General features: G+C 41.2%; 2 protein-coding genes across 3 annotated transcripts in view; one reads left to right on the forward strand and one right to left on the reverse strand.

Moving 5' to 3' along the window:
- Positions 1–5,257: 5,257 nt before the first annotated feature.
- Positions 5,258–13,804, reverse strand: part of LOC149199146 (uncharacterized) — a 207,847-nt gene continuing 199,300 nt past the window's right edge. Inside the window, exons 2-5 of one of the 2 annotated variants that reach the window (XM_089399367.1) lie at positions 7,317–7,526; positions 6,548–6,760; positions 5,785–5,935; positions 5,258–5,542 (exon numbers count right to left, since the gene is read on the reverse strand). In XM_089399367.1, coding sequence (XP_089255493.1) covers positions 5,448–5,542; positions 5,785–5,935; positions 6,548–6,658 — 357 coding nt within the window. In that variant the 5' untranslated portion in view covers positions 6,659–6,760; positions 7,317–7,526 and the 3' untranslated portion in view covers positions 5,258–5,447. Of the gene's footprint in view, positions 5,543–5,784; positions 5,936–6,547; positions 6,761–7,316; positions 7,573–13,804 lie in introns of those variants that run through there. The other variant, XM_089399368.1, reaches the window with a different exon arrangement.
- LOC149199147 (uncharacterized) lies at positions 11,500–13,167 on the forward strand. Its single transcript, XM_089400474.1, has 2 exons — positions 11,500–12,286; positions 12,803–13,167. Exons 1-2 carry the CDS (start codon positions 11,500–11,502, stop codon positions 13,165–13,167), a joined length of 1,152 nt encoding a protein of 383 aa, XP_089256600.1.

Raw genomic sequence — 13,804 nt, forward strand, 5'->3', positions numbered from 1 at the left:
GAGCTGGGGTCAAGGTGACCTTGCTGCCACCAAAAACACTATCTTTGCTTCCCCATGCAATCATTAGTGTTCGATTTTTGTTTGCAGAAGTTGGTTACATGTTCAGATTCTTGATTGCTTCATTGCATAGTTGTTATACCGGGTTTCATTGCAAGTAAACTTCTGTTCCATTTCTTTGTTGTTATCTAGGTCAGAATAGACTAACGTAACCAGGTCTTTGATTTTCCAAATCCTTGTTTGTTTCGTTTGAAAAACAACTTGCAGAGCACCTGTTATCCTTCTTTATCTGCCCATTCTCCGTCAATCCCACCTGCTTCATCCCCTGACTCGGATTCTTGCTTCACGTTAGCTATTTGCTCACTTTTCCCTAAATTCCCATATGCTTGTGCATCATTGCTCCCTCCATCCTTAAACCAAATCCAATCACTCCTTAGCCTCATGCGCGAGGTCCTGGACCTCCTCACACCCTTATCTCACCTCCATACCCACTCCTTCATCTTTCTTCCTCAGTCCATCCTTCAAAATCTCATTTCTGAACATCCTGTAGAAAATTATAGAACATCCTGTAGAAATTCCAGAACATCTTGTAGAACCCCTGCAGACTTCCTGTAGAAGCTCATGAAAGCGGTTTCTTGAGATCCAATCACTATGAAACTCTCAGGAAGGGTGCTAGGGACCCCTTAGGCCCCATTCTAACCTTCCCAACCTCCTGCAAGCATTCCCTTTCACCAATCCACCTCTGCATAGTCAAAAATAGTTAAAGCACATGCATGATGATTCTGACAACTTATTCAAAAATACAAAAAGATGTTTTCTTCAGATAGTGATAACTTAGACACATGCATTTTACCTTCCTAGAAGTCAATGGCGTCTCTTTCTGTAGCTTTCATCATTTTTCTTGCACCAGTAGGGTTAGTTGGTAAAACTAGGGTTTGCTAGGGTTTGCATTTCCTTTCTGCTTTCAGTTTCTTTCTGCAAGTAGATTAGCCCCCTTTGAGTTAGATTTCATCCATCAGTTAAAACACTTCTTGTAAGAGCTCATAGAAGTTGGCTTAAGCACCTAGCGGACTTGTGCCAGCTGATCAAGTGATAGCCGCGGCAAGAGCTAGTACTTGTGCATACAGCACCGTCGCTTCCAAGTTTGTTACGAATTACCGGGTTGATAAAATTAAAGATGGGAGTTCCAGGAGTTGCAACATTATTGCTGCAATACTGGGGCCCACTAGTGAGCATCCAACAAGTTTTCAAAAAATGCTGTGAGATGATTACTTTGACACCTGAAACCCCAGGATTCTGCTAATCCGAGGGAGAAATTTAATTCTCCACTAATAATGATATTATCTTGATTCATAAAATTAGCCTCCATGATTCTGTTCCAGAAGAATTCTCTGTTTTGGCAAGGGCCATAGATTTTGATGATCCTAAATGTTCTGTCGAGATCCATAGACCAGATATCTGCAACAAGAAAACCTTCTCCTCCCCAAAAGTTGAGGATTTTTGTAGAACGAGTGTTAAACCCCAAGGCGCAGCCACCAGAGCGACCCTTCACATCCAAAAAATGAAAATCCCAAGTTGGGAGAAAACTTAAAAGAATCTTAGTTATCTGGTGACCTCCCCCCAGAGTTTCTTGAAGGAAAATAGCATCCATCTTTTCAGACAGATAGAGCCTCTTGAGAGCCAGCTTTTTGTCAGGGTTGGCTAGACCCCTACAATTAAAGGAAAGACAGATCATGGGGGAGAGGAGTGAGGGTTGCTCTTTGCTCTAAGAACCCAGTCGATTGGGGATTGGACCCCGAAGGCTACTTCAGCACTAGCCCTTTTAATAGCCTTATAAATTTTTGATTGATGACCTCTCGGAGGCTTGAGAGTAATTGAAGGAGGGGGGTCAAGGTCTAGGCCTAAGACCAAAGAGGGAGCAGCAGGAAGGGATCTGAGGAAATATTGGTGAGGCCCACTTGATAGTGGGTGATCATCGAGCAAGCAGGTGATCCTATCCACAGAGGGTTGGGGAATGGGGGAGGACAGTGAGGGAGGCACAGCGGGAATAGACATACCAATGAGCATAACTTATTAACTTCAGCTTGAGAGATGACACAATTCAAAAATGATAAATTTACTAAACCTTCAATAGAATGAGAAAAAAGAGGAAGAGTGGAGAAGGGAGTACTCGTGAAAGCCATGTCCCGGGATCTAAATATTTCAGGGGGTCGATCCGATGCCCTTGCGAAATGGTGAGCTACAGCCTACTGCGGAGTTAGACTAGAGGGCGGAGTACTTTCTTGGAGGTCCAATTGAGAATCGAAATCTGAATCTAGAGTTTGAGTGGAGGCTGAGACCAACACTTTGGTCAGGATTTGATTTTGCCCTGAAATTCTTGGACAATGTTTGTATAAATGCCCCACTTTGTGACATTTGCGGCAATGGAAGGGAATGCCTTCGTAATCTAGAATTTGCCTTCGAGTGATGTCGCCCATCTGAAGTAGGTAGCTCTCTCTACCATACCTTCTCTGGTATCTAGATGCACTAGAATGCGTGCCAATGCTAGGCATCCTGTGTCTTGGTAGGTTCTATCATGATCTAGATAGACACCCAAATCATCTCCTATTACTTTGAAGATTTCTTCCCCCAAAAATTGTAACGGGAGAGCAAGTAATCAGACCCAGATTGGCCCCGCTCCATGATATTCCTTTTCTGGGTCAAACATTGGCAACCATCGCTTCAATAGCACTGGTGTCATCTCAATGTGCCAGTACCGCATGAGGACCTAGTCTACTTGGTCCGGATGAGCGAAAATCAGAGCAAACCAACCCCTAGAAAGCGAAAGGATACCTGGGAGCTATATGAAGAGATTCCCCCTACTTTTCATTGTCCACTTTCGAAGGCGTATCGGGGAGTAATTTCGGCCTCTCACCCTTCCAACTAACACTGTGCTCTCTGTGAGGGCCGCTTGAGCCATAAAGATTCCTTCTCCGCAGATTAACCACGTGAAATTGTTGTTGTTATAACAATACATTTGATATTTATTTGATATTTGAAATTGTTATAACAATGCATTTGATATTTGAAATTGAAATTGTTGTTGTTATAACAATACATTTTTTTTTTTTGTAATCTACAGTAGGGCCTTTTCTATTAACATCAACCAGCGAAACTATATACAAAAACAGGTATCCTCCACCCGCCCCGAAGGGAAACCGGGTAAGAGGGCCACCAAAAGTCAGAAATTGTCCACATAATAGCTGAGTAAGTGCAGGAACAATTTTAAAACAAAACCTTCAGCCTACCTACAATCTAGGACTATATCCCTATCGCCTGTTGCTTTCCACAACCTATGCAAAAACTGATTCTATTGGTCCTAACTGGTGAAATTTGAAAACATAACAAAGACATATCGATCAACCATGATCTTCGGTTTCACCTCTTCCTCGCGGTGCTCCTTGGTTATCAGCTTCAGAATGCTTTGGATATCCTCCAGTTTTCTGTCCTGTTTCAGAAGTGCGAAGTGCAGACTCTTCATTTCCTCTTTCAGGCTCGGGTACCCTTGCGCAATCTCCGTCATTTCTTCCGCAATCTGTTCCATTGCTTTGGCCAGCAGACACTTCATCACCCAATACATATGCAGAGCCTGTTTATACTGGGAGAGGCGACCCCTGGTGTTTCCAGGGTCCGGCATAAGAGAGCACCAATCTTCCATCTCAGGGTCAGAGGCCTCCTCCAGGACGCTCTTTTCCAAATTCTCTATAATTCTTCTTATCTCCACATTGGCTTCATTGTTGTACGCGCGCTCAGCATCTCTGGCCATCTGATTCATAGTGTGGTGCCCTCTTTTCCGTTGGTTGGGTGACTGAGATTCTGAATCATAGCTCCCAGCTTGCCCGGTGCTTCCTCGTCCCCTGCTTCCTCTGCCCTTGCCTCTCCTAGAAGGGCGACCACGGGTGATACCCTGGCTTCCTTGGCCGACCTCGAACCTCCCTCTCCCCCTGCATTCATCCTGCCTATTCCTCATCTCTCCTTCTCTGTACATTCCCTCTTCTTCCGTCACCTCCTGCTCCTTCCTCCTGAACCTCTCCTCGCTTTCCTTTACTCTCTGATGGTTATCAGTCCCCTGAGTGCTATGGTCCTCCTGTGTCCTCTGCTGACCCGTCTTCCTCTTCCTTCTGCCACCCTCTTCACTATCTACTCTAGCCTGTCTACCTCCCTCTGCCATAGTCTCTTGCTCTTTTCGAAAACAGTTTCCAGGAAATTTACACCAAGTATCAACTGCCCTCGCCACCTTGCAAGTCCTTAATTTATTAGCATCGATGTCTACTGCTGCTCCCTTTGAATTATTGCCACCTCTTCTGCCCGCCACCGCCTGATCGCCGCCGTTTCCCATCCCTTCTACTGCCATGATTATCTTGGAACCATGTCTCGGGGTGCTCTCTTCGCAGTAATCTCTCTTCACATCCTTTACTATGATTGCCCAAGAGTGAGGCTTGTACTGACAAGCCCGACCCACTATCATTAATCTACAAACGGTGTCCTCTTCTCCACTCCGATCGGGGTGTTGTTATAATAATATATTTATATAAACAATACATTGATATTTATTTCATATTTAAAATTGTTATAACAATACATTTGATATTTATTTCATATTTGAAATTGTTATAACAATAAATTTGATATTTGAAATTGTTGTTGTTATAACAATACATTTGATATTGGAAAGGTTAATGTTAACCTTTGATATTTGAAATTGTTATAACAATACATTTGATATTTGAAGTTGTTGTTATTGTAACAATACATTTGAAATTTGAAATTTATATTTGATATTTGAAATTGTTATACAATACATTTGATATTTGGAATTGTTACTGTTATAAAAATACATTTCATATATTTGATATAAACAATACATTTGATATTTGAAATTGTTGTTATAACAATACATTTCATATATTTGATATAAACAATACATTTGGTATTTGAAATTGTTGTTACAACAATACATTTGATATTTGAAATTGCTATAACAATACATTTAATATAAACACTATTAAAAAATTCATTAAAAACTAATAATATAACAAAGAAAGACAATCAGAATTAAAAATAGTTTATACATAGTCTATACTGTGAGAAAGATTCATTAAAAGCAGATCATGTTTATCCATAGCCTATACTGAGAAAGATTCATTAAACGCAGAGCATGTGATACGGAAATACAATCAGAAATTAAAATAGTCTAAAGTTGCATTAAAAGCAGATCATATGACAAAGAACGAAAATCAGAATTAAAAATAGTTTAAATGTTGTAAATACTGTTACAGGGAAAGAAATATGTGGTAAATATGACCGGCTAGCCCAAACTATCTGAAAATGTGTTCTTCTGTAAATATTGGTTTGGGGAAAGAAGAATCGGGTCAGATATTGTCCAGGATTGATTTGGAAAGAAAAAATAACTATCTGAAATATCGAACAAAAAGTCGAAAGTTCTTCGAAACTATAGAAAACGAACTTTCCGAAATTCTCGGTAAATATTTAGTAATGCACGGCCCTGAAAATTTCAAGAAAATCGAAATTATCAGAAATGTTTACAGTCAAAAGCAGACAGCAAAGAAAAGTATACAGAGAAATGGAATTGGAATCAAATTATCTGAGACCAGAAGGGAAATATACGCAAAGAAATTGAAATATATTGCATTGACTGGTTAGATGAGAAGCTAAAGCATTTCTATGGTTCCACAAGAACAAGTTTTGCATTGGAAGTAGAAACCCTAATATTTAATTAAAGCGTACCTTCTTCCGAATCATTTTTATTTTTTGTTTCAGAATTTGGCATCGCAGAGTTTATTAGCTCCTCGGTATGACGACCACCTAGCTCGTCGCCTTCAAAAGCTTTTACGGAAGCACTCTGACTTGGTTTCTCGCAGTTCATCTCCTCGTCACCCTGAAAAGCTCGGACAAAGTTTCAGAAATCGGAATCCTTTTCTTTTGGTACGAATTTTATTAGTAAAAAAAGAACATTCATCTTTTGATAAAGAATTAATAAATCAAATTAAGTTGGAATCTAATTTGATTTTTTAAATAAATGTAAAATCAAATAAATCACTTTGAAGAGTGCCTATAAAATAATTTAATAGAGTGATTAGATATCTAATTTGATTTTTTAAATAAATGTAAAATCAAATAAATCACTGTGAAGAGTGATTATAAAATAATTTAACAGAGTGATTAGATTTTTCTTATCACGGAAGGGTTTCTTCTTTTTCTCTGTAAATCTCTTTAAATATTTAGTAATAAAGGGCCCTGAAAATTTCAAGAAAATCGAAATTATCAGAAGATATCGGAAATGTTTACAGTCAAAAGCAGACAGCAAAGAAAAGCATACAGAGAAATGGAATTGGAATCAAATTATCTGAGACCAGAAGGGAAATATACGCAAAGAAATTGAAATATATTGCATTGGCGTGCTTAGATGACAAGCTAGATCATTTCTTTCGCTCCACATCAGAAACTTTTGCATTGGAAGTGGAAACCCTAATGTTTAATTAAAGCATACCTTCTTCCGAATCATTTTGACTGGACTGTTGATCAGCTCCGAATCAATTTGACTCGATATCTTCGAGTTGATCTGCTCGCACCCCTGAAAACAAGTTTTTTTCTGAAACATTTGGACTTCGTATTTTGGAGTTGATCTGCTCGTCGCCCTGAAAACAAGCTTTTTCCCAAAACATGCTCACTCGTTATATCGGAGTTTATCTGGTCGGTTAACCTGAAAAGCTTGGACAAAGATTCAGAAATCGGAGGTGGATTTGAGAGCAAAGGTCATCAAAATGACGGCAGAAACAAAAACCAGCGGTGGATTTGCGTCCAGACAAGGAAGATTTGAGTCGAAGCAACGCTGAAATCCGCGTTTGGAGGAAAAAACAGATCATCTTTATAAAAAGGAAAATTTACATATTTCGAATACAGAGGAAAAGAGAGACCAAATAAGAGAGAAATCTCTAAGAACATCCTGAAAGATCTAGACAGAGCGATAGCTAAAAGGCGACAGATAACACAGAAATGCCACCTGCCTTGCCCTGCCATACGGGCGTTTCCAAATGCACTCACAACTTTTACCAGACTAATAAGTGATGTGTTGCATCTTTTTGTTGACTGAACGAACTCTTAAATTATTTATTAATTTATGCATGGCTAAGTTCTAAATTAAAATTGCATACTAGACATACACAAATCATCACCACATTGGGCACACGATTTAGTATCAGAAAACCCACAAATGGAAAAAACAGAAACGTGTTTTATTATGAATTTGGGATTAGTACCCGGTATAATGGCTTAAATGAAGAATTAGATCTAGTTCACTGAAGCCCTTTTTGGGTGTGATCTAGATTTTTACTCTATCAAGATCTCTTTGGTTGTGATTTAGATCTCTTTGATCAAGGCCTCCTTTCTTGAGATCTACCTCCATCTACCTCCTTGGCCGTGATTCAGATCTCCTTGATCAAGGCCTCCTTTGTTGTGATTTAGATTTCCTTGCTGTTTCTTGCACCTTCCGCACCTTCCTTGCACCTTGCTTTCCTTGGCGCATTGGAGTATCCGAGTGAATAGTGTCTTCACCTCCCCTTCAAATCTCCTTATATAACCTTTTAATGACTAAAACCCTAACCCTAAATCTCAATGGCTACGATTAGATTTTTCCATCCCAAGATGGAGAGAATAGTGTTTTTCACCTCTCTTTCGAATCTCCTTTTATAACATTTTAATGACTAGAACCCTAACCCTAGATTTCAATGGCTAAGATTAGATTTTGTCATCCCGAGATCAACAGTTGTGAATTTATTTTTAGTTGAGCTCAAATAAGTCACTTTTCATCCATGGCACTCTCCCACCTAGTATGCAAGAGATGTTACATGTTATGTTATGTAAACATCTTACTTTGTCAAATAAAGTAAAAATAAAAATAAAATAAAATCATACAATTAATATTTATATTTATTAATAAAAATATTAAAAAAAACCTACCTTAACCATTTTTACTTGGTCAAAAATAAAATAAAGAAAAAAGATGTTATGTAAACATTTTACTTTATCAAATAAAGTAAAAGTAAAAATAAAATAAAATCATACAATTAATATTTAAAACCCTACCTTAAACATTTTTACATAAAGAAAATAAAAATAACTCTATGTTATAACAAAAAAAATAACTTTAAACTAAAATAATAAGGTAAACTTGACTTGTGATGTTACTAGTAGTTTTTGAGCTCCAAGTTTATGAGAACCCATGTTATTCATCTAGAATATAGTCTATTTAAAGGAGAAAATTTAAACTTCTTTTAGAGTGATTCTTCTAGCTTGGTAGATCCTGAGTTAAAATGGATTTATGCTAGTTAAATACAGAAAGTACTTTATAAAATCACTTTACAAAGTTTACTGAGAGGCAACCTTCCTACCCACCTACATAATCCAACATCTACATCAATGATATATATTGGACATATGATTGATAGTTGAGAGCTGAGAATGGATTCAAACAAGATTCCCATCTTCAAATGGCCTATTCCCACTAGCTTGACAGAGATCAAAAGTTTTACGAGTACAACCCAATATATGAGAAAATTCATTGCAATTTTTTCCAAAAAGACAACACTATTGCATGTGATGACTACCAGAGGAAGTAGGCTTAATTGGGATAAACCACCAACAATGAGCATCTAAAGACTTACAAAACAAGATCAATGATTCTTTGATCCTAGCCATGCCCAAATTATAGCAACCATTTGAGCTAGGGATAGATGTCAATGAGTATGCATTAGTTAGAAAGAAATGCCAATTTGCATTAAGGGCAATGCTCATACAAGGAAGAAGACCAATGTCTTACTATTCGAAGTTGTTTATGGAGGACTTGATTTCCCATATGATGAAAATCTATTTGTGATTATGCAAGTAAGTAAGAAGGGAAGCACTATAAAAACATGAAAACAATAAAATACAATGTTCGTTGGGATCACGGAAAATTGCACGAGGATTTCTGATTGCAACGCCAGACTGAGCTCTCGGCTCCTGCTGCAAACCCTGGAGTCCGCACCCTGCGCGTTCGACTACCTGCGAGCGTGTCCGCTCTCGGCCGCCCTGCTCCCTGCGGGCGGATCCGCCTGGGGCTCCCTCTCTCCACTGCGGGCGTGCTGATTAATGGAGGCCTGCACTGGTTTTTGACAGGCCCACCCCTAGGGCTTGCGGTCATGGAGGCACTGGGCTCTCCCCAGGCGCCCCCTCATCCTCCTCCACCTCTCTCGCCTTCTGAGGCCTTCAATCGGCTTCTGGCAGGGCTTCCAAAGAAGAAGAACTCTGAAGTCACGAAATTTGTCAAAAAGTTGGATGATATCCCAGTGATCTCTCTCCCTCCTGAAACCCCGATCCAAGTTGCTTTGTCTTTGGCCGAACGGGCTCTCATCGGCCAGTTTACTGGGCTATGGCCGTCTCCAAAAACCACTGAGAGCTGGGTAAACAGAAATTGGGCGTTGTTGATCAAAGAAAATGTTACTTCTTACTTTCTGGGGAGAGGATACTTCCTCTTCGAATTCACTGCAAAGGAAGACAAAGATCTGATCTTCCAAAACGGCCCCTACTTCATGGGCCCTCAGGGTTTGTATCTGAACAAATGGACCCCGGATTTCGATCCGGCAGTAGATGTGCCCAAAGCAGTTCCGGTGTGGGTTAGACTCCCGAATCTCCCAGTCCATTGTTGGAATTGGGACTCACTGATGCACATTGGAAATGCCCTGGGAAAATTTATAGACCGAGCGAACAATAAGGACCAATACGACTATGCCAGGATTTGTGTAGAAGTAGATCTGGAGGTAGGGCTTCCTGAGGCCATCAAAATAAATGTAGGAAGCTGGACGCATCTGCAGAAACTGGATTATGAGCAGTTGCCCTTCAAATGTCGGAAATGTCATGTTTATGGTCATTTCGCCAGAGGCTGTCCAACCAACAACGAGGTTGTGCAGGGAAAGGAGGATGGATGGAATCAAGTCAAGCGTTCCAAACCTACCAAGTCACAGAAGTCGGGAGGATCTAGTGGCAAAGGACCTCATCAGTCTTCTGCTCAACATATTCCGACTAATCCAACTTCAGAAAATATGTTCGACCCTCTCAGCTCGCAACCAGAGAAAACCCAAGAGGTAGAGATCCAAAAGGAGACAGAAGCTACTCAGGAGATCGAGAACTAAAAACCAGGTTCTCCAAGCAAAGGTACATCTTCAGCCTCCCTTAAAGGCACAAGCGCTGAAAACCCCAAAGGTAAGAACTTAGAAGATAATGAAGAAGAGTAGAACTCGGATGAGTTAGAGGAGGAAGGAGAAATAGGAGAGTCCCAAACCTCGGTAAGAAGATCTACGAGAGGCCGTAAAACAGACAGGGAAAAAAGAGAGGAGGAGACGTACAAGGAAAAATTACAAGGCAGCCAGCCAACTCTGGAAAAATTGCTAGCCTCAAAGCCTAGGATGCCGAAAAGCCAGCCCCAAGGCTCCAAGGGAGCCCACCAGAAACATAAATAATGAAGGTCATCTCCTGGAATTGCAGAGGTATGGGGAGTAAAGTCAAGGAAGAAGCCATGAGAAGCCTGATAAGAATAGAAACTCCAGACATACTTCTCGTCCAGGAGACCAAGCTGGAAGACATAGTCTTCCTTCAAGCAAGCAAGAAACTTTGGTTTAAAAGTGAAGCAAGAGCAGTCTCTGCCAGGGGTGCCTCGGGAGGGATTGGCACTCTATGGAATGCTAATAAATTTGCAGCCATCAGTGAGGCTAGCAATACTCACTGGTTGCTGCTGAAAATGCAGAATTTGGATACTAAAGAAATACACTGCATCTTCAACGTATACTCTCCAGTCAGTGCGGGGGAAAAAAGGCTTGTTGGGACTCGATAAGACATCAAGCAGACCTAATGAACCTGGAAAATATTATTATTGTTGGAGACCTCAATCTCACCCTTCACTCATCTGAAAAAAGGGGAGGTAGTGCAGTCTGAGATCCGGCAAGGGAATGGGCGGAGGATCTCATGCAAGACTGGGACTTGCTGGATATCAAGCCTTCTTCCGGTAAGTACTCTTGGACCAATAAAAGAATAGGCCCTGGTCATATTGCTGCCAGATTAGACAGATTTTTCATTCAAAGCTCCTACTTGTTGCTTGGCTTAGAGCCCAGAATGCACATCCTTGCTAGCAGTATTTCGGATCATAAACCCATAAAGCTAGATCTACTAGCCCATCTTGATCTGGGTCCTATTCCCTTTAGATTCAGTCCCCTCTGGGTCAAGGAGCCAGACTTCATGCAATTAGTCAAGGATTGTTGGAGTCAACCTGTTAAAGGATCTCCTTTCTATATCTGGGAAGAAAAGCTCAGAAGGGTAAAAGGAGCACTAAAAAGATGGGCCAAAAACCTATCCAAACCTGATATAGAAAGAAAAAATATTAAAGTCTCCCTTGCCACTCATCAAACGCATATGGAGAATGCTATAGTCATAGAGGAACTGCTGGATCAAGAGGCCCATCTGCAACAGCGCTATCATAAGGCCTGTTTAGCTGAAGAGGAATACTGGAGATTAAAATCTCGAAATCTCTGGCTCAAAGCAGGGGACAGAAACACTGCTTTTTTCCATAAACAAGCACAGATCAGAAAATGCTTCAACACTATCTCTGAGATTAAGGAGGACAACGACACTTACAAGGAGTTTGCAGACATTAAGAAAGCAGCCTATGCCCATTTTCTAAATCTGTACAGTGAAGAAAAGGATCAGCAACAATCCCCAGATCTGTTAGACTCTATTCCTTCTGCAATTTCTCCTCGTATGAACGAAATCTTGGAGGTCAAAGTCACTAAAGACGAAATTAAAAAAGCCCTTTATGATATGGATCTGGATAAGGCCCCTGGGCCAGATGGCTTCTCTGCCAGGTTTCTCCAAGTCTGTTGGCCGATTGTTGAAAAGGACCTGCTCAAAATGATTCGAAAGTCACAAAACACTCAGAAAATAGGCGGCAGCACAAATTCTGCCTTCTTAGCCCTCATACCTAAGGAAAAAGGCGCCAGCAACTTCAGTAGATTCCATCTGATTTCCTTATGCAATACTGGGTACAAACTAATCACAAAAGTAATAGCAAATAGACTGAAGCACATTCTTCCCAAAATAATTCTGGAGAATCAAGGAGGCTTCATCCAAGGGAGGCAGATCGTGGACAACTTCACCCTAGTACAGGAGGCAATTCATTCTAGTCTTCTTCGAAAAGAACAAGGTATGGTGATTAAACTTGATTTAGCAAATGCCTTTGATCGAGTAAATCATAGTTTTCTTTTAAAAGTCATGAGCAGGTTTGGTTTTGGAACAAATTTCATTAACTGGATCCGGGCATGCATCTCGGAGCCATGGATTGCTCCCCTTGTAAATGGAAGAGCCACGGATTTTTTCAAAGCTTCGAGAGGGCTTAGGCAGGGGTGTCCCCTTTCCCCTCTGTTATTCGTCATCCAAGCCTCTGTTCTCAGCTTTCTGCTAGACAAAAAAATGCAAGATCAAGATATTAATGGACTGTGTATAGCAAGAGGGGTCAAGAACATTAATCACGCCTTATTTGTGGATGACACTCTGCTCTTGGGTGCTGCCTCTCTCTCCTCTGCCTCAAAATTCAAAGCAGTTCTGGAAGAATTCAGCAAGGGTTCAGGCAGCGTTGTAAACAAGAATAAATGCCACATCTTCAGCTGGAATACCCCGCCCAGATTGCTCTCTGCTATTTCTAGATGTCTGGGGTTTGCAGCCTCCTCCTCTTGGACTTCTTTCAAATACTTGGGCCTTCCTGTTGTTCACAAAAGACCTGCAAGCAAAGACTGGCTTCCTCAGCTCGAAAAATTCCAGTCTAAGATCCAGGCCTGGGGTTTCACCTGGCTCAACTCTGCTGGAAAATCTGTCCTTATCAAATCAGTGCTTTCTAGCCTCCCTCTATTTCAATTTGCCGGGATGCTCGCTCCAGCAATCATATTAAAAAAAATGGAAGAGTTCATTCGGAGGTTCTTCTGGAAGGGAGGAAAACAGAACGAAAACAAGATTCCCCTTATCAGTTGGGAATCCATTTCCAAGCCTCTGTGGGAGGGTGGTTTAAACTTCAAAAACTTTGGCCAGTAGAATGTGGCTATGGCAGCTAAGATCATCTGGAGGATCATCGCGCCCAATCTTGGCTGGGCCCAATTGGCACTCTGGAAAAAATACTTCCAAGGTCCACGTTCTAGCTGCTTAGACAAGGTGATCCGCTTGCCCAACTCGTCTTTCCTCAAGCTATACGCCAAAGCTGCTCCTCTAATCAAGGATCACGCCCACTGGATCCCTGGAAACGGCAAAAAGATAAACATTTGGACTGATAAAATCATGCAAATGGATCCGATTGAAGACAGAGCCCCCACTGGAGCGCTGCGAGACTGGATGGATAGAGAGGGGCTGAGTACGCTGTGGGACATTTCTCTCTGGAACGACACTGATTGGGCAGGGTGGAAAAGAATTGAAGTGCCAGTCCATCTGACCAACGAATGGGCCACGCTGATCGATCTTCTACATGGTCTGGCGCCCACGCACAGGAGGAAAAAAGATGTGAAAGGCTGGGGGCTGAAAGCCAGAGGCTATACTATCTCCGCAGGATATGCTAAGTTGAACGAGAGACCACATGTCCCCCCCAATCCAGCACCTTGGCAGGGGGTCTGGCATTTCCAGTCATGGCCCAAAATCGATTTTTTTGCCTGGCTTCTCTGTCATGGCAGAATCCTAACAT

The sequence above is a fragment of the Pinus tabuliformis genome, chromosome 2_1 (assembly GCF_031772625.1).
Source record: "Pinus tabuliformis cultivar Carrire ecotype Pingquan chromosome 2_1, CPIR1, whole genome shotgun sequence".
Lineage (NCBI taxonomy): Eukaryota > Viridiplantae > Streptophyta > Pinopsida > Pinales > Pinaceae > Pinus > Pinus tabuliformis.

Bases quoted from the DNA above. Each gene is read 5' to 3' on its own strand.
- LOC149199147 (XM_089400474.1), top strand. From the start codon at position 11,500: ATGGAGAATGCTATAGTCATAGAGGAACTGCTGGATCAAGAGGCCCAT. The intron at 12,287-12,802 runs GTATGGTGATTA...TGGGGTTTGCAG, and splicing joins TCTTCTTCGAAAAGAACAAG to CCTCCTCCTCTTGGACTTCT.